Source organism: Artemia sp. Qi Xiang Cuo, chromosome 12 (genome assembly GCF_049724085.1).
Source record: "Artemia sp. Qi Xiang Cuo chromosome 12, ASM4972408v1, whole genome shotgun sequence".
NCBI classification, from domain to species: domain Eukaryota; kingdom Metazoa; phylum Arthropoda; class Branchiopoda; order Anostraca; family Artemiidae; genus Artemia; species Artemia sp. Qi Xiang Cuo.
In genome coordinates this window covers 30,672,281-30,692,362 of record NC_142805.1, presented here as the reverse complement: position 1 = coordinate 30,692,362, position 20,082 = coordinate 30,672,281, and the positions used below count along the sequence as shown (strand labels likewise).

At 36.2% G+C, this 20,082-nt stretch overlaps 2 protein-coding genes across 5 annotated transcripts in view; one reads left to right on the top strand and one right to left on the bottom strand.

The window, feature by feature from the left end:
* The window catches only part of LOC148946000 (uncharacterized), a 51,404-nt gene extending 50,229 nt beyond the window's left edge, over nt 1–1,175 (top strand). The window contains exon 4 of the mRNA XM_089097774.1: nt 159–1,175. Within this exon, the coding sequence (XP_088953900.1) occupies nt 159–368 (210 nt within the window). The 3' untranslated portion in view covers nt 369–1,175. The remainder of the gene's footprint in view (nt 1–158) is intronic.
* A 12,147-nt stretch (nt 1,176–13,322) lies between these two features.
* mRpL39 (mitochondrial ribosomal protein L39) overlaps nt 13,323–20,082 on the bottom strand; it is an 85,624-nt gene continuing 78,864 nt past the window's right edge. For all 4 annotated transcript variants that reach the window (XM_089097918.1, XM_089097921.1, XM_089097919.1 and 1 more), the window contains exons 5-8: nt 19,173–19,273; nt 16,147–16,218; nt 14,741–14,788; nt 13,323–13,460 (exon numbers count right to left, since the gene is read on the bottom strand). In XM_089097918.1, the coding sequence (XP_088954044.1) occupies nt 13,401–13,460; nt 14,741–14,788; nt 16,147–16,218; nt 19,173–19,273 (281 nt within the window). In that variant the 3' untranslated portion in view covers nt 13,323–13,400. The remainder of the gene's footprint in view (nt 13,461–14,740; nt 14,789–16,146; nt 16,219–19,172; nt 19,274–20,082) is intronic.

Genomic DNA, 20,082 nt, shown 5'->3' with positions numbered 1-20,082 from the left:
AACCTAAGGAAAAACATGTGATCAGCATAGGAATGTTCAGCAGTTATAACAATATGGCTGCATTGCACAATTATATAAGATTTATTTAACTTATAAATATAAGATATATTTATAATGCATAGAAATTTCATGGCTAATACTGATTCATTTTATTCCAGGTTGTCCACTCATCGTCACCAGACCAACCTTTTTTTGTGATAGATCGTGGATGGTGCTCTTATAACCCATTAAGAACCCTTGAACTATATGGACTTTCTTGTTCGAGGTTACAGCCTAATGACGTATGCTTGGCTTTAAGTCAAGTCGCCACAGGATCAGCAACTAAGAAAGACCCTATTCCATTATCCTGTGGAGAAGTTCGTAATTAAGCTCAGTGTTGCCAATTCATAAAGGTTCATTGAATTTTCCATCGTAAAATGTGTATTTGACCATTGTAATGTTTGATTGGGCAAATTGGCATAGCCAGTGGATGGTCTAACCACTCCTGGGATCACGGACTGTGTGGTTAATTCAATGATTTATGTATATTGATATCTTTGACCTTCGTGTGAAATATTTATTCGTGTCTATAGGTTTGCCAATCCTCATCAGCAAGTGCTTGTAAGATACAAATAAGTTCCTCTCTGTGCTAGAAATTGTTTTTACAAGCATACCTGCATATCAGGGCTGCCGGGGAGGAGGGGGGTCACTCCTACCCCCCATTTTGATATAACAGCAAAATCACCTTGCAAAGATTATGACCTAGAAATGTATTTTTTCGTTTCCCGACTCCCCCCTCCCTAAATGTCATATGTATATGCACTTGTGTTTTCAAGTGTATTTAAGTGCAGTTTAAGTGCCTAAAAGTGTGTGTTGAAATTTAATTATACAATCATATTGTCTTCCAAATAGCCTATAAGTGAACACCAAAGATTGACTTTCGAGGAGGAAGGAGACGGTGGATAGCTTAAGAAAGCAATAACGAATAAGCACTATTCTGCTACAATAGTAATCTTAGGATTAAAAAAAATTCTTTTTCGGGATTCGTAAGTAAAATTTACGTTTGAAACTTGGCTGTTAAAGATTTGAACGTAGTATTTTTATTTTTCACGGCTTCAGTTGTGAGGTAACAGAATCAAAGAACAGTTTTTGTATTTTCCAGGTTTTATGGAATTATGGAAATGGCTTCCCCCCCCCCCCCCCCTAAATGTTTGTCCTACTGTTTGTAGGACAAACAGTCTAAATGTTTGTCTATGTGTGTGTGAACGTAGTATTTTTATTTTTCACGGCTTCAGTAATGAGGTAACAGAATAAAAGAGCAGTTTTTGTATTTTCCAGGTCTTATGGAATTTTTCAAATGGCTAATTTTGTATTACCTCATCTATACTTCGTTTTAGAGAAGTTAATGAAAACTGAATATAAAATTTGTAACCGAAAGAGTCGGTGACACCCAAGCAAGCTAGTGATTACAGAAGACACAGATAAATCAAGTGATACAAACGCACATTACCTAATGGTCGAACGCATCAAACCCCCGACAACAACAACAACCGAAAGAGTTAGAAAATATTTTCTTTGAAACTTTGGACACTCAATTCAAAAGAACCTGTAGTTATTTTTTTTTTTTGTCTTTCATGCCAAGAAAAATCCTGTTAAAACTACATAAAAATCCAGAAACGGTGAAAATTCCGTTAAAAGCAATACGAATCATTTGGTAATTCTAAAAGAAAATGAGTAACCCGTTCTTAAAACAGTAAAAAAAAGAAACAAGAAAAAACCCTCAAGCGTATTGTTTAGCTCTGCCTGTCATCTGTAAAATCTGTATACTGCAACATAACACTTATTGAACTTTTGGATTCATTTGCATTTATAGTTTTTAAAAGAGCATTTTGATTAATAATGAAAAAAAGTATTCCATTATCCTTTGTACGAGATTTCGTGTTTCCCTTGAAGTTGCTGAGCAAGTTTCTCAAGAAACTTCGTCAGAAATTCAGGCAAAATAAATTTTTGTGCTGAGCTCATAGGAAATGTAAGCATTTTTTAATTTTCAAACCTGATCAATTGGCTTTAAGGAATTCAAAATTTTTCTAGTGTTTTTGCTTATTGTGATGTCTAACTTTTTTTAATTTCAAATTTATTTCTCAGAAATGTTTGTTTCATTTCGTCCTAATATTTTCCGGTGCAACATTTCTAGCAACGTCGCAAAATTTCACTTGAAAATCATGAAAAACTATAGAAACATTTAGAAGTTCATTTTTAAAATCCATGAAACTAATTTCCCAAAACTTATTTATGCTTTTTTTTTACTTCTAGGAGTAATATTGGGTATAATGCAAATATAGAGCTTCTTAAATTTAATGTCTAATGTCTAATTTAAAGGTTGATTTGACTTTGTTATCATTTCAGGTGCGGTATAGAGTTTCTTAGATTTAATGTATAGTTTTCTCTATATTAATAGAGATTAATATCTATAATATATGATATCTGTATTAATAATTAATATCTATATTAAGGCTGAGAAACTCTTATATTTAATATATTAGATTTCTTCATCTAATTTCACAAAATTAGATGAAGAACGAGCCAAAGAGCAAGTAGGACGATAGCTCTTTACTCTATTCCCTTCTGCAAAGATTAAAAAAATAGTTTACACCCTTCCAGTAATAATATAAATCTCCACCAGCCCCCCCCCCCAAATAAAAAAACAACATAGTAAGTTCCAACTCGAAACCATTCAAGTGGAAGTCGACTGTAAGAATAGTTAATTGTTCTTAAGATAGTCGTTGAAGTACAAGATATTTCTGGTTGAAGAAGGATTTTTAGACTAATGAGAATTAAACTTAAGGACATTGTCAAACCAAACATTTGTGTGTTTTACAGAGTCTTTCGTTCTCAGCCTTAAATCTGTGCAATCAGTTGTATTCAGGAGTCGATAAGTTCTGTAGTGATGTTAGTAATATATCTTAAACTTAAAATGGTTAATTCCATTAATTATTTTATTGAGAAAAAGAAAAGAAGAAAAAAAAGTCTACTTTCTTGTGGGCATCAACTCTGTAAAAGTACTCTGGAGAAACAGTTACCCGTTGTGTTGTCAAGAGGTCATAATATCAAGTGATTATTCTCAGGTGTATGGTTTGCTGGGTGTTACAGACACTTGCCAACTATATAAATAAGATATAAGCCTACCGCCTCATTTTTTTTTGTAGTGATCTTGTTATCTTTATATGTCTAAAATGTGAATAAAATATGACGGGTTTTGTGGTTCACAATACTATGAATGAGTGAAAAACCATTTGTATTTAACGAGATAAAGACGTCTGTCTGTTTATTTAGTGCCAAGAACTATGAACCTTTCTATAAACCCAGAGTTAAACAAAAAGAAGTTTGAGTTTTGATTGTTCTGTGTAAAGAACTGTATGTTGCCTGATTTTTGTATTGATTAAATGGTATACGAATTCGTAATGTTTTTTTTTCTATACGATATTTTTGAAGTGTTGTAACAGGTGTAATTAGAGGAAACTTATTAGTGTATGGCTTAACGGCCTTGAAGGTAATCTGTCATTTTTCGTCCGCAGAACATGCCCTAGCCATCTCAACCTTTCTCTCGTTATAGCCATAGAAAGCGGAACTAAACCGTACTTTTCGTACAGCCTATTGTTTGAAATACGGGCGGTCAGTCGCATACCCGAAATAATCCGCAGCTAATTTCTTTGAAATCCATCTAGCAAATCCTCCTCCGTTTTTTGGAGCGTCCATGCTTCAGAACCATATTTGACCACTGTCATCACTTTAGCTTCCAATATTCTAATCTGGGCTTGCATACGTATCTTCCTATTCTTCCAAGCTTTTTAACTGAAAAAACTCCCTTGGCCTTGACTATTCTACTTTTAAAATCTCCACTGCAAATAGTATCTTTACTAATAGCACTACCGAGGTAAGTGAAGCTGTCCACTTGATAGATCTTTTCGTTTTCCAATGTCACCTTGTCATCTTCACTTATTCCTAGCTAGCGACGTAGTCTTGTTAACATTAATTTTCAAACCTATTCTAGCACCCTGAACTCGCAAGACCTCTTAAAAGTTCATTCATTTTGCTCACACTTTCGTCTAGGGTGCTTAAATCATCAGTATAATCTAAGTCCAATAATGTTTTTCTTCCCCATTTGATTCCATGTTCTCCCATTGCCTTTTCTGTGCCCCTTAAGACAAAGTCCATGAAAATTATCCATATAAATGGGAGTAGAACGCAACCCTGCTTAACTCCTGATTTAATACAAAACCAACTACTAACCCCATTTCCTACCTAACCGCAGCAGTGATACATAGCACAAACCACTTTAATGTATTTGTCTGGTATCATAGGCAGCGCAGTAGCGCTGCATAAGTAAAGAACGACGTTGGCACAATGTATTGTTATTATAATTTTATTTTTCTTGGTCTTAGACCAGGGCACTTCGTATCAAAGGAGTTGTCATAGGAACTTCGAAAAGGGCCCATTCGATTGGAAATTGGAGTGGCTTGTGCCATTATTAATAGTCAAAAGTGATTGGAAGGCAACTAACACCCCTTCCACGCCCACCATTTCCCCAAACACATCCAATCAAAATTTTTAGATAGCCATTTTGTTCAACGTAGTTAAAAGTTTTAGAATTTAGGTCTTTGAGGATGATAACCCCCTCAGAGCCCTCGGGGCATGGGTTGTAAATTATTCCCTGGGAGAATATAAGGTTTTATAGATAGTGATTTATAGAAACTTCAAAAAGGGCTCATTCAATTGGAAATTGAACTGGCTTGTGCCCTTTTGATTAGTTAAAAGTGATTGGAGGGCAAGTAACCCACGCCCTAACACCCATCATTTCCCCAAACATTCAATCAAAGTTTTGAGATACCCATTTTGTTCAACGTAGTTGAAAGGTCAGGAAATTATGTCTTTGAGGATGACAACCCCCAGCCCTCAGGGCAAGGGTTGTAAGTTATGCCCTGGGGACATATAAGGTTTTTACTGAAAGCGTTGTCGTAGAATCTTCAAAAAGAGCTCATTCGATTGGAAATTGAAAGGCTAGTGACCTATTTAATAGTCAAAAGTGATTGGACGGCAACAAACCCCCTTCTCACGCCCACCATTTCCCCAAACATATTCCATCAAAATTTTGAGACAGACATTTTGTTCAACGTAGTTGAAAGTTCTGGAAATTAGGTCTTTGAGGGTGACAACCCCCTCATAGCCCTCGGGGTAAGGGTTGTAATTTATGCCCTGGGAGCGTATAAGGTTTTTATAGAAAGCGTTGTCGTAGAAACTCAGAAAGGGCTCATTCGATATGAAATTGAAAGGGCTAGTGCCCTTTTTAACAGCCGAAAGTTATTGGAAGGCTTGACATTTTTGTAGTATTAATTAAAAAAACTTTTTCCACAATATCAGTTTTGCAAAGTACAGAACTCCATTAAACCAAAAACGAGCAAAAATAAAATCAAATAATCTACCAAGGTGAAACTACCACGAATCAGCATCAATAAATAAATGAAACCACAAACTGACAGAAATTACAATAAATAACCAATCCATACTTAAAACAATAAAAAATTAACATGAGTAGGGCTCAAAACCCCTATGCCTTCCCAAGGCCAGAACATAATTTGCACTTTACTGAAAAAAATATAAATGTTTTTACTTTTATAACTTCAATAAATAAAATAATATTAACATTTTTATTAACAAATACCAGTATATGTATATTAAACTGACAATACACATTCCATTTGTTTTTTTCAGTATAGTGCAAATTATGTTCTGGCCTTGGGAAGGCATAGGGGTTTTGAGCCCTACTATTGTTAATTTCTGCTCGTTTTGAGTTAGACTCGGTTATTTATTGTAATTTCTGTTCGTTTTGGGTTTCATTTATTTATTGATGCTGATTCGTGACAGTTTCACGCTTGGTAGATTATTTGATTTTATTTTTGCTCATTTTTTGTTTAATGGAGTTCTTTACTTTTCTTTGAAAATCTTATTTTGTGGAAAATTTGTTTTAATTAATTTCTGTTCGTTTAAATAGACATAGTCTTTTCAGGGAAAAACAAAGTAAAACTTTAATAAATCAAATAATATTAACAATTTGATTACTAAATATCAGTATATGTATATTAAACTGACAATGCACATTCATTTGTATTTTTTTTCAGTATAGTGCAAATTATGTTCTGGCCTTGGGAAGGCACAATAAAAACTTACATGCCCCCGGACATAACTTATAACCCTTGCCCTGAAGACTGTGGGGGGAGTGTCTTGCTCAAAGGTATAATTTCCTGAACTTTAACTGCGTGGAACAAAATGGCTATCTCAAAATTTTGATTGGATGTGTTTGGGGAAATGGTGGGCGTGGAAGGATGGATAGTTGCCTTCCAATTACTTTCGACTATTAAAAAGGGCACTAGCAATTTCAATTTCTAATCGAATGAGCCCTTTTTGAAGTTTCTACGATAACGCGTTCTATAAAAACTTTAAATGCCCCCAATGCATAACTTACATCCCCTGTCCTGAGGGCTGTGAGGGGGTTGTCATCCTCATAGACCTAATTTTCAGAACTTTCTACTACGTTGAACAAAACGGCTATCTGAAAATTTTGATTGGATGTGTTTGGGGGAATGGTGGGAGTGAGAGGGGGGTTAGTTACCGTCCAATCACTTTAAAATACTAAAAAGAGAACCACACTTTTTAATTTTCAAGCGTATGAGCCCCTTTTGAAGTTTTTACGACAACTCTATCATTAAAAACCTTGTATGCCCCCAGGGCATAACTTACAGCCTTTGCCCTGGGGAGTTTGTCATCCTTAAATACATAATATCCAGAGCTTTCAACTACGTTGAACAAAATGGCTATCTCTAAACTTTGATTAAACATGTTTGGGAAAATGGTGGGCGTGGGAGGGTGCTAATCACTTTCCACTCACTTTCGACTATTAGAAAGGGCAATTTCAATTTCCAATCAAATGAGCCCCTTTTGAAATTTCTACAACAACTTTCTATATAAACCTTATGTGCTCCCAGGGCATAACTTACAACTCTTGCACTGAGGGCTCTGATGGGGTTATCATCCTAAAAGACTTAATTTCCAGAACTTTCGACTATGTTGAACAAAATAGATATCTCAAAATTTTAATTGGATGTGTTTGGGGAAATGGTGGGCGTGAGAGGGGGGTTAGTTGCCCTTCAATCACTTTCGACTATTAAAAGGGCACTAGCCCTTTCAATTTTCAATTTATTGAGCCCTTTTTGATGTTTTTACAACATCGCTTTCCATAAGAACCTAACATGCTCCCATGGCATAACTTACAACTCTTGCCCTGAGGGTTGCGAAGGGATGGGTTGTCATCCTTAAAGACCTAATTTCCAAAACTTTCAACTACGTTGAATCAAATGGCTATCTAAAATTTTTGATTGGATGTGTTTGGGGAAAAGGTGGGCGTGAGAGGGGGATTAGTTGCCCTCAAATCACTTTTGACTATTAAAAAGGGTACTAGCCCTTTGAATTTCCAATCGAATGGGGCCTTTTTCAAGTTTCTACGCAAAGATTTCAATAAAAACTTATATGCCCCCAGGGCAGAACTTATAACCCTTGTCCTCACGACTGTGGGGGGAGTGTCCTGCTCAAAGGTATAATTTCCTGAACTTTAACTGCGTGGAACAAAATGGCTATCTTAAAATTTTGATTGGGTGAGTTTGGGGAAATGGTGGGCGTGGAAGGGGTGTTAGTTGCCTTCCAATTACTTTTGGCACTAGCCATTTCAATTTCTAATCGAATGAGCCCTTTTTGAAGTTTCTACGACAACGCGTTCTATAAAAACTTTATATGCCCCCCGCGGTATAACTTACAACCCTTTTCTTGAGGGCTGTGGGGGTTTGTCATCCTCAAAAACCTAATTTACCGAACTTAAAACAATGTTGAATAATGTGGCTATCTCAAAAGTTTGATTAGACGTGTTTGGGGGACTGATGGGCGTGGGGGGGGCTAGTTGCCCTCCAATCACTTTTGACTATTAAAAAGGGCACTAGTCCTTTGAATTTCCAGTCGAATGAGCTTTTATTGAAGTTTCTACGACAACACCTTCTATAAAAACCTTATATGCCCCCAGGGCAGAACTTAGAACCCTTGCCCTGAGGGATGTGGGGGAGTGTCCTCCTCAAAGACATATTTTTATCTGCAAATCAACTACGCTGAACAAAAAGGATATCTCAAAATTTTTATTGGATGTGCTTGGGGGAATGAAGGGCGTGGGGGGGGCTAGTTGCACTCAAATTACTTTCGACTATTAAAAACAGTATTAGCCCTTTCGAATTTCCAATCGAATGAGCCTGTTTGAAGTTTCTAAGACAACACCTTCTATAAAAACCTCATATGCCCCCCGGGCAAAACTTAAAACCCTTGCCCTGAGGGTTTTGGTGGAGTGTCCTCCTCAAAAACATATTTTCTATCTAGAAATCAACTCCGCTGAACAAAATGGCTATCTCAAAATTTTGATTGGATGTGTTTGGGGGAATGATGGGCGTGGGGGGGGGGCTAGTTTCCCTCCAATAACTTTCGACAATTAAAAAGGGCACTAGCCCTTTGAATTTCCAATCGAATGAGCCTGTTTTGAAGTTTCTACGACAACACCTTCTGTAAAAACTCTAAATTCCCCCAGACTATAGATAAAAACCCTTTTCCTTAGGGTTGTGGGGGAGTTTCATCCTCAAAAACATATTTTTTGCCTGAGAGTCAACTACACTGATCGAAACAACTCCCTCCATGTTGGGAGAGCATGTATTTGCAGAAATGATGGGCGTGGGGGGGGGGGGGGGGCAAGTTGCCCACCAAAAACTTTCGTCGATTAAAAAGGGTAATAGCCCTTTGAATTTCTAGTCGAATGAGCCTGTTTTGAAGTTTCTACGACAACGCCTTCTATAAAAACCTTATATGCCCCCAGAACACAAACAGTGTTTGTGTTTGTGTGAGCCCGTTGTGTGTTTGTCAAACACACACACAAACACCCAAAACATACACACACACACACACAAAAACACACCACGCCATTGGAATTGCTATTTGGATGACAGAGGGGTAGGGGGAGGGGGTGATGCCATGAGGGAGTGGAGTGTTTGAAGGTTATTATAATAATTTTGGTTTGCAAAAACTTGAATCATCCCGATTGACGCATAATTTTTAACATGAAATGTGTTGAAGAATCATCTTGGAGGTAATGGTGTGCTGTCAGGGTGGGGAGGGGGGGGGGTAGTCAAGTAATGTCATTGTGGGGTGAACTACAGTTTAAAAATTAGGGTGGAGGCATTAAGGAATGTTTTCCATGGAGGAGGTGAAAATCTAACAAGTACTCAAAGAAATGGATATTTTCCTTGAGAGCTCTTGACATGTCTTAAATTTGCATCTAATTATCAACCTTATTCCTCCGGTATTGCATGCTAGAGGGGGGGATGTTGACGTGATAGTGTGAAATCTAATAACCCACGCAAAGAAGCCATACATTTTCGTTTTATCGTTATAAACATATTGAGAGCAAACGTCTCCTGGATCGTGTCAAATTTTGAGAGTAACACGTCATTCTATTTCTATTGTTTGCCAAAAATGAGAAATCTTAGGTGTCACGCATTAGGTTAATTTTAGAGTATTGGTATTAAGACAAAATACTGGGAATAGCAGTTTAGTCCTCTCGGTTAGACTGCGTTCCCCTTGGAAGAAAATTGACCTTTCGAGTCCTGGCGGGGTCAAGAGCTAAGGAAAAAGAATGAAATAAAGAAAAATGTGATGAGCGTTTCGAGCAAAAAAAAAATAAAAAGGCATGAGGAGGAAAAAGTGTGTTGAGGCTTTCGGGCGAAAAATGTCAAAATGGTATTATCTGGCAGTTATGGCTGCGCAATTATTACGTGACTTTCCATAAAGAGTCTGCCGCCATTAAGGTAAAAAACCGCTTTGAGCGTTTCGGGCGAAAAAAAGTATTACGTGACAGTGTTGCATAATCATTACGTAACGTGTGAGCTCTTGTTAAGTTATATGCGGGGGTTCCCCCATGGGTTCCTGACGTAGGGTCACATAAAATTGCTTCAAGCTTAATACACCTGACTGTTTGAAACGGGGTAAGTCCTGTGACCTCAATAGAGTCCAGAGGGGTGTCTCATGGAGTCTTGGCAAGTGTGTTTCCTTTAATAGGACTGGTGACTGGGTTGTGCAGGTGCGAGGGATTAAGAGCTCCCCTTGTTAATTGAACTTGTGTATTATCCCGACCACATTCCAAGTAATTATATTGAAACATCCAGGAATCTTTCAAGGGAAGTTATGAGAATTTTGCATAAAAACAGGGCTTTCACGGGAATCTTACCAGGGCTCTGACGGTAATCTTACTAAGGGTGGGAATCTTCCCAGGGCTCTCACGGGAATATTGCCAGGGATGGGAATCTTGCCATGGCTGTCACAGAAACTTGTGAGGGTGTGTCACGTAACGTCAAAGGGCTGCGGTAGAAATCCAATACTATTTTTCCTAGGGATGACGTGACGTCAGAGGGCTGCGGTAGAAGTGCAATGTTATTTTTCCTAGGGATGGCGTGACGTCAGAGGGCTGCGGCAGAAGTCCAATACTATTTTCCCTACGGATGTCGTGACGTCAGAGGGCTGCCTTTAAAATCCAATGCTATTTTCCCTATGAATGCCGTGACGTCAGAGGGCTCCCGTGGGAATCTTGCCAGCTAGAAACAGGGCTCTCACGGAAATCTTGCCAGGGGTGGGAGTCTTGCCAGCATTGTCATAGAAATTTTGATAGGGCTGCCCTGACGTCAGAGGGCATGTCTTTAAAATCCTATGGAAAAAGGGAAGGCATGTCCTAGGACCTGAAGATAGGGTACTACTTCCATATAAATAAGAATGGAACGCAACCCTACTTGACTCCTAATTTAATACAAAACCGACTATTAACCTAATTTCTTATATTAACCACACCTGTGTTATTCTCGTACATAGCACTAATCATTTTAATGTATTTGTCTGGTATACCATACAAGGATAATACCTTCGCAAAATCTCTTCTATCAGCTGAATCAAACGCTTGCTCATAAGCTATAGAACTGAGGATTAAAAATGTTTGATGACTGAGGGACTTCTCAATTATTAGCCTCAGAGTGAAAATTTCGTCAACACATCCTCTGCCCTTCCACTAACCACATTGTTCTCCTCTTAAAACTTTGTCTACAGCATCTCTAAGTCTAATAAGTATCATACTAAGTAATTTGCTACCCACAAAAACCAGACTAATGGCTCTAATTACCACACTCCCTCTTATCACCCTTCTTATTAGGGTTTTCCTAAAATTGCTAGGTACTCCCCCTTTTTCCAAAAATCATATTCATAATCTTCAGTAACTTATTTCTAACCTCAAAGCCACCATATTTAAGAAAGTCATTTACCACAGTATCAGCACCTAGAGCTTCGGGGCCGCCTTTGAAATGAATTCTGAAGGACATAAGCAAGCCAATGGCAATACTATAGTGTTCCAGCTGGTAAACCTTTAATCTTATCAAACTTTAATATTAAGTATGCTCCTTTTAAAAATGTCGTTAAAAAGCAGTCTCCTCAGATCTCCTTTCTTTTTATCAAACCAAGCGCTAATAAACGCTAACGTGAAGACCCTTCTATTTTTTATTATTCATCTTAGAATCCAAGGAATACCTTGCTAAATGTTCAAAATTACTACCGAAGGGTAATTAGAGAGGTGTCCGTTTCTGAAAGCCGTGGCCAAAAAGTATGGGTAACTTGCAAGATTTGAACCTTGTCCAAGTGTCGACAAAAAAACACAAATGCCATCTATTAATTGACGTTTCTTAGCCTTATTTCGGTATAATAATAAGGTAAAATTAGAGTGATAACAAATGTCAGGTCTCGGTGTCTAAAAAAACGTAATTATGAAGCTTGGTGTACTTGCCATCCGTGAAAAATATTACTCATGCCGATAACTTCATGTTATTTCTTGAAAACTAGGGAGGACCATGGTGTCACCTCAAGAATAAAATATGCATCACAAAAAACCTAAGTTTCGAATTCTGAGAATTTCAATGAAGCCACCATGTGCCATTCCTAAAGACTTTTGTTAGGAGTTTCAGATTGTTTCTAACTAAAAATAAAAATGTTAATTTAGTTCTCGACTGCCTTCCAAAGCTTTCAAATCTGTCTTACGAAAGTAGCTTCATGTTGTTATAATAAGCGTTAATAAAAAGTATTGCTATTATAATAAGTAATAACTATTATAATAAGTGTTTTCCTGGAGAAATTTTCCTAAGATAAGATTGCATAATTCAAGCATAAACAGAAATGGATCAGTTTTCTTTAGTATACCTTTGCCTTTATGGTAGTACATTCCTCATTTTACAGTTTTAAATTTCAGTTGATTTGGGAAAATTGCCTCCAGCTTTGCCCCCCTCCCAGGATTTTGACGAAATTAGTCCACTGTTTAAACGTTTACATTAACCTTTTTATTCCTTTTTTAATCCTTTTAAGATATGGTTTTCAAATATTCTGAAATAGAGATTGAGGCAATTAGTTCCTGCTAATTCAAGTAATTCAGTTAGGTAATTCAAGGCTGCCAAAATGTATAATTTCTGAGGATCTTCCCGGTTGATACGCACTCTTTTCTTTTCCCCTTTTTGTTTCCTTGTTTTCCATCCTTATCTTTCTGAAGAACTATAGGCTATTATTGAATTTGCCCACATATAGCTAACAATTGCTCTATCTAGAATCACATTGATTTTATATTCTATTCAGTTCAAATTCGTGTTCTGCATCTGATTAAATAAAAAAAAACAAGTTATTTTTTAACTGAAAGTAACGAGCGACATTAAAACTGAAAACGAACAGAAATTATTCCGTATATGAAAGGGGCTATGCCCTCAACGACTCGCTCTTTACACTAAAGTTTTTTATTGTTCCAAAAAAATAGAGCTGTGAGAAAGAGTCAAACGTTAGCGTAAAGAGCGAGGCGTTGAGGAGGGGACAGCCCCTGTCATATACGGAATAATTTCTGTTCGTTTTCCTTACTTTCAGTTACAAAAAACTTGGTTTTTTATTTAATTTCTGATCCTTTTTAAATTAATGCAGGTTTTGATTTTGGCTCATCGTACATGAATAATTTCTTTTTTCCTTTTCTTTTACAACAGGCTTTATTTGAAGCCGTCCAACACATCAGTGTAAAATACATATTATGCTGTCAGTAACTTTGAATGGTTTTCAAATGAGACGTATTTTTAAACCACATTTATTTCTCACATGGAAAAATAGCGCGCTCTCCTGCCCTGAAGTGGTGTCTTGAGTGATCCTTATAAATTATGTCGAGGTAACATCTTTCATAGACTAAATTTTCTTGTAATTTTAAAAATGAATTATAATTAAACACATTATGATGCGATACTAGCTTGCTGTAAGGATATTTGTGATCCAGGAATTCGGCATGGATTCTGAAAAAGAATGAAAACAAAAGCGATTACTTAAACCAAAAAGGAAAAAAAAAAAGAAAAAGGAAGAGAGGGGGAGGGAGAGGAGAGAGAGGGGGGGGTATAGAGAGAGAGGGGGGGGTATAGAGAGAGAGGGAGAGAGTAAAAGAGAGAGAGACGGGTGCGTAGCTTTTCAAGTCATTGTCGAAGCGTTAGGGAAAAATAACTTTCAAAAAAAACTATTTTTCTTGTATTTCAGATTATACATTTTACAGATTATTCAAGAGTGCATGAATAAAATTCTTTTTATTTAGAAAAGAAAGAGAATGAAAGAAAGAGATAAAGGTGGAGAGAGACACATAGAGCGGATTAGAGAGAACGGTGCAAAATCTTTCAAATCATTGCTGGAGCATCGGGAAAAATAACATTTGGAAACAAACTATTTTGTTTTATTTCAGATTATATTTTACAGATTATACAAGAGTGTACGAACAAAGTCCTTTTAATGTTTAAAGTCAAACAATAACAAAACTTTCTTTAGAGCCGTATGGAAGCTATTTTTTTCATAGCAGAAGAAATAAAAAAAAAAAAAAAATGGAATAACTACTGACACATAGGGTCCCGGAGAGAAGCAAGTCTTTACTTTGAATGCATCGCTTTACTTTCGATCAAAATAAAATGAAACAACCAAAGATTTGCAGAAACAATATGCACTGAGGTGTGGGATCGATATGTTGGAAAAACCTTGAATAACAAATTAAAACACAGCCAATTAGATACGGCTTACTGTTTTATTTGTTCTCTAAAGGAGATTTTTTAACCCTAGCCTCCTCCCTTTTGGAATTTTCTTTGCAAGATCCATTCTAGAAAAATGTATGGGGCCTTTCTTAGAGCTGTATAACTTCAAAGGGTCATTTAACTTTGGAATCCCCTCTCGTGTTGAACTCAAATATAAACAACGTGAGATGGAATGCTTTATGAGGAGGGGTGAGGGGTGGGGGGGGGGGTCGAATCACGTTTCTAACTGGTGTACCCAGCTTGTTGAACATTTGTGACATTTTCCCATAATCGCCTTTCATAAGAAATTTGCCCTGACCTCCTGCTTCGAACCTTATCGGGGAAAGAAGACATCAAGTGTTTTCTGCGATGAAATATTGTAGCTTTCAGCTATATCCCGGCATTGGAAATCTTGAAATGGCAAAAACATGGACATTACACTGAGTATGAAGTTAAGAACAAAATTTCAGGTTTCAGATAATTAAAATTAATTATAATTCTTACTGAACCCTAGTAGACAAACTTACCAAATGTTTACTCCTCTCTTGAACAATTCCCCAGGCAAAATGGTTTAGCTAAAAAAAAGAAGAAAAATCAAAATCAAATGGAAAAATTAAGTAAAGCGCTTTTAAGAACAGCTATGAAAACCATTGATACAACAGCTTTGTTTTTTTGGCGGTAACTTAATGGTTAACTGAATCGCTCAACAAAGTTGACTGTCTCAGTAGAAGCATGTTAATCGATATCAAGGTTGTGTCCAGTATTTTTATTCGGGGAGGGGGGAGGTTATAAAAACACATCAACAAAATTTTGAATGCATTTTTGCAACGTTTTTAGGAGTCGGACATAATTTTCGGGGGTTGGGGCCAAACACAGTACCACTCTGTCTCTGTCAGTGTCCAGTGGTTTCTATTCTAAAATTGAATTGCGGAATCTTTGCATGTCTTGGCGATAGAGTAATCTGAGGCCTTTAGGAATTCCTGTTCAACTCTTATTTTGGGATGATTATAAAGCATCTATACTAGCATCTATAACAGGTATATTAGCATCAAATTGCTTTGCTATATTGAAGAAGTTACTGAAATATATGACGGAATGTTAACCCTGATAGTTGCGTGGATCCTGTTAGAGCCTTAATTACTGATTATCGATTTACTGACCATTCAGCATTGCTTTTGGCCTAATATGCACTGTTTGAGCGCTATTGAACAACTTTATTTTGGATACACTTTAATTCTTTTTTTTTCTTTCTTTTTTACAAATAGTGGACGTATTTTTTTTTACAAATAGTGGACGTATCAACTTAGGGGAAATACTTAGTTTTCTGATTTAGAATTCCTGATAGAACTCGCAAATGACTGAGTTTGCCTGAAAGAAATAAGCCACACACCTATGTGAGAATTGGCTGATTTCAGGGAATTCTTCGTAGGAAGGACGAGGAAAGTGACAAGAAAGTACAAGTGTACTTACAAATGGCGTTTTTTTCTAGGGAGGGAGGAGAGGGGCTATTCGGACGAATCTAGGGGCAAATTACCAATGTTTCTTCATCCTCTTCGATATTGAGCTTATGACTATTTCTTTATGGTAAGTTTATCTTTTTGTTGTTCTCCATTATTAAAAAAAATCTTTTTGTTTCCCTTACAATGGGCATAGGTTTTTGTATTGTTGCATTGACAAACACCAGCACAACTGAAGCCCTAGTGAGGATATAAGCATTGGCATTGTTTTTTTTGTTTTTTTTTTATTTGTTTTTGGATATCCCAGTTTATATGCTGATATATCCCAGCTTCTAATACCCCTCTTATTACGGGGGCGTAATTTAATTGAGTTGAAAGCAAACCTTTTACAAGCCTATTATCTCCCACCACCATAACTTCTCTGTTGCCCAACAATGGACATAAATTAACACAAATAAAAATAAGATCCAAAGTACCATTAGTTGTTTTGGTATTGCGACTCCTTGAAACCGAAATAGGTTGGGAATATCACTGTTGAGCAAGTGAATCTGCAAGTAAAAACAATACAAATATTAATTTGTCATAGTAAGAAGAAAATTTTCAACAATCTAAAACATAAACAGATATCCAAGTCAGAAAGGAGCAAGAAAAAAAAAATGTATCGAACTATTTATATTATACCGAAAAATTTTCTAATGTACCGCATTTTACCAGCACCTCTAAAAGCGCACTGAATTGATTGAACCACTTAGTTCTAAACAACTCCATTTGGATCTCAGAATGCTTAGAAGTTTCCAGTTAAACAAAAAAAAAAGAACCTAAGGAAGGAATATTTGAAAAATGGAGTTATTCTGCACAAACTGCTTTGTTGCCTAAATTTATAATAACACTTTTAACTAAGTTTAACTACCAAGGGTCTACCCAGGATTTTGTTTGGGGGAGGAGGAGACTGGGGTAAAAAAAAACAAACTGCAAAATGTGTCAAAAATTTTTATATGTATTTTTCTTACTTTTTTACTAGTTTGATAAAATTCAGGGGAGGGGGTTCAAACGTGAAAACCCATCAAACGCAAAAACCTATCCACCTGGACACGGCCTTGCTAATTACATATTGAATTTACGTAAAGTGGCTTAGTTTATTATCTGTTTTCTTTTTTTCAGTAGCTTTAGAATTTCTGTTGTTTTTTTTTTCTTTATTTTATTTAATATCGATTAATAAAAAGAGAACTAACACAACCATATTTCCTCCAAATGCCAAGACATGATATGAAGGAGGGACAATCAAATAAATCCACAAATCAAAAAAATTAATCTATTTTTGCATCAGAAGTGTTTCCGAAAGAAAAAACAAACAAAACATAACAACAACATCATGTACCCTGCTACCATTAACTTACCACTCCACTCCTTCCTTAACACACATCAATCAAAATTAAAATACACAAAATAATAAAACTAATAATCATGATTTAATACCATTTTATCAATTTTAAATCCTATCAACTTAATCGTCAAAATAATATTTAAAGAACAATTCATTTTTCAACATCCATTAAATTCACTTACATCGCAAGTACCTTTAATATCCTTATTTAACGAATCTCATAACTTAGCACCTCTAAAAACTAGAGAAAACCCCGACCTAGACATAACTAAATTATTAACATAGATAATATTCCTTGACCTTGTCCTATGGGAATGAGCCTCATTTGCATGTAGGAGGATCATTTACACGAATAGGAGCATCAGACCTAATTATGGGCGTTGTATATAAATGTCTGCAGCCAGACCCCTTTCAATAGCCCTGTTTTTTCACTCATCAATGTGCTAATATCTTGCATCTTTCGTCAGAAAACGCTTAAAAGTGAAATCTTTGAACCAAGATCTTACATCTTTTGTCGTTTTTATGCAAACGTCTTTCATCATTCTGCACCGACCCGCGGTCTGAGAACAATGATGAGTATATCATCAAAGTTCTCTCATCATTGTTCTATATGGCAGAAAGATGGCGTCTTTCGCCCTTTTTGCTAACATCAGTGAGCTGTAAGATCTTAGAACAAAGATGAGTTGAAAAAACGATAATCCTTGCAGAAAGATGAAAGATCTTAGTGCTAAAAAACGGCCTTAATTTGATTTTCCACTGCCCAAAGAAGAAAAAAGGCTGTTAGAGTAATATCGACGCTGTAACATGGCCAAAGGAGGACCCAAAAAGTGTACCCCCTCCTGAACCAGAAATAGAGGTCCTACGCAAGGTAAAAACTAGGGAAAGGGATCTTCAGGCCTTTCCATACTCTAAAATAATAAAATTTAAATTATACCGATATTGTTATCTGCATAAAATACTATTCATACCGGTAGAAAAAGATAAATTATTATGCCAAACTCTAAAAGACTATAATCAGAAAAAGTGGAGAACTTTATTTTTTCCCTCAATTGTCATTTTTACAATTAAAAGTTTTCATTAATTTTTTTGAGCTTCCATGCAGTATTTTGAGGAAAAAAAATTAGAAAAAATTAGTTACCAAACTTGGTTCATAAAGCAAGTTTGGACAAGTCACTTTTTTGTTAGCTAAACACAATCTTTTGCTGGTAGTATAATCAAATTTATTCTCATTAAATCGTCTGACCTCGAAAATATATTTATGCAGCGTTCAGACTACAGTTTCCAAAGTACAAAACATGTATTCCACAAAGCGTGGTATGCTAATCAGCATTACAGCTTAGACTTCAGAACATGCGGTTAATTTTTCACTATTATCCAAACCAATTTGCTAAAATAAGAAGGTAAGGCTCTTCTTGTTCTAATGGCAAATTATTTCAAGGGATAATCATATAAAGAACAGTTATAACACCGACACCAAGCCTTTAGCTAAAAACGTCTGTTTCACAGGCGTTTTGTCTAGCGAAACGCCGGCTGCTTTTGTCACTTCCTTGCGCTTGCTCATGCCTCCAGTCCTGGCTGTTGGCAATCGATTTGCTCGGACAGTTCAGTACATAGTGAACTTTACCGGTGGAACATAGCGATATCTCAAACTTTTCCTAGAACAGGTACAGTTAGTTATACAATTTTTCTCTTTATTTATAATTTAAACTCAATTACTGAATTGGATTTTTTATTCAACAAACAGTGGATGGTTATGTATAAAATTAAATAACTGTATAAATACCCATTTATGAAGAAAAGAGATACCACCTTCACGCCCAACCACCCACTTTAATGGAACTCTTTTTAATCTCCACAGGTATTCTATTTTTTGCTCAACAAATGCAACCTTTATCCAAAAATGGAGACATTCTCGATACTTGTGCTTTTTACCGATGGAATAAAACACCTAAAGTTGGGCTCAAACCCACAACCATGAGCTTAAGAGTGTGACACTCTACCCAATCAGCTACCTGGATTACTTTTTTGGTTTCAAACTTTGCTGTATTTAAATATTAAATAAATGGATGATTATAAAATTTACAGACATGGCCGATTGTTATAAAAGATACAGCTTACCGAAGATACAGCAATGCGACCAAAAAGACTACTTGATGAGATCATAGGTCCTCTACTAATATCAACATGTTCACCAACTCGGTACACAGTAATGCTACCGTCTGCAAAGCAACAGAAAAAGAACTTGAATTTGGTTTCTGGTACAAAAAACAAGCAACAGTAGGTCTTTCTTTGCTTTATAATCTCTTTTTGTATATAAAAAAAAAGCATCACAAATAACTTTAACATTACCTATAGTACATATTGAATTTATTTGAAAGAATTCACATGAATTCAGTTGGGATTCATTGAAAGACAATGAGTACGTTCGGACCTTGGGAACTATCGTCAACTCCCACGCGTTTTACCCTCCATATTCACAGCTATTCTGACAGTTTCACCCTCGAACTTTAGTTGACTATCCGTAATTACTGTCATTGAGTAGTGCAAGCGCGTAGTCATTTGCGTATGTTTGAGTTTCACTTAAAGAATTTTCGACTTTCGATAAGAACAGTACTATTGTATCTGAAAAAAGTCTTTATTTTAAGTTCCTTTGACAATTGGTATAAACAATTCAGTAATGGTAAAATACTACCAAATTTTTAAACATTTTGCCATATTGACAAAGAAGCAAACTTATAAAGTTCAGATCTTGTCAAGACTACAGTCGGAACAAAAAAATATGCTAAGAAAAATGCTAAGAAACACCAAATGCTAGATGCCGTTGGGGATTTTTCGTCGAAACTAGTACCAGTTTCCACTTGTGCAAGTTACCACAGCTATTTTCTTTAGTCAAAACTACAGCAGTCTTTACTGTAGTCAAGTCAGCTGCCGTAGTTCAAAACCCGAACATACTCAATTTGATGTGAACTATCACCACTGTACTATATTAATTAAAAAAAAAAAACTTTCCGAAAAATAAGTTTTTCAA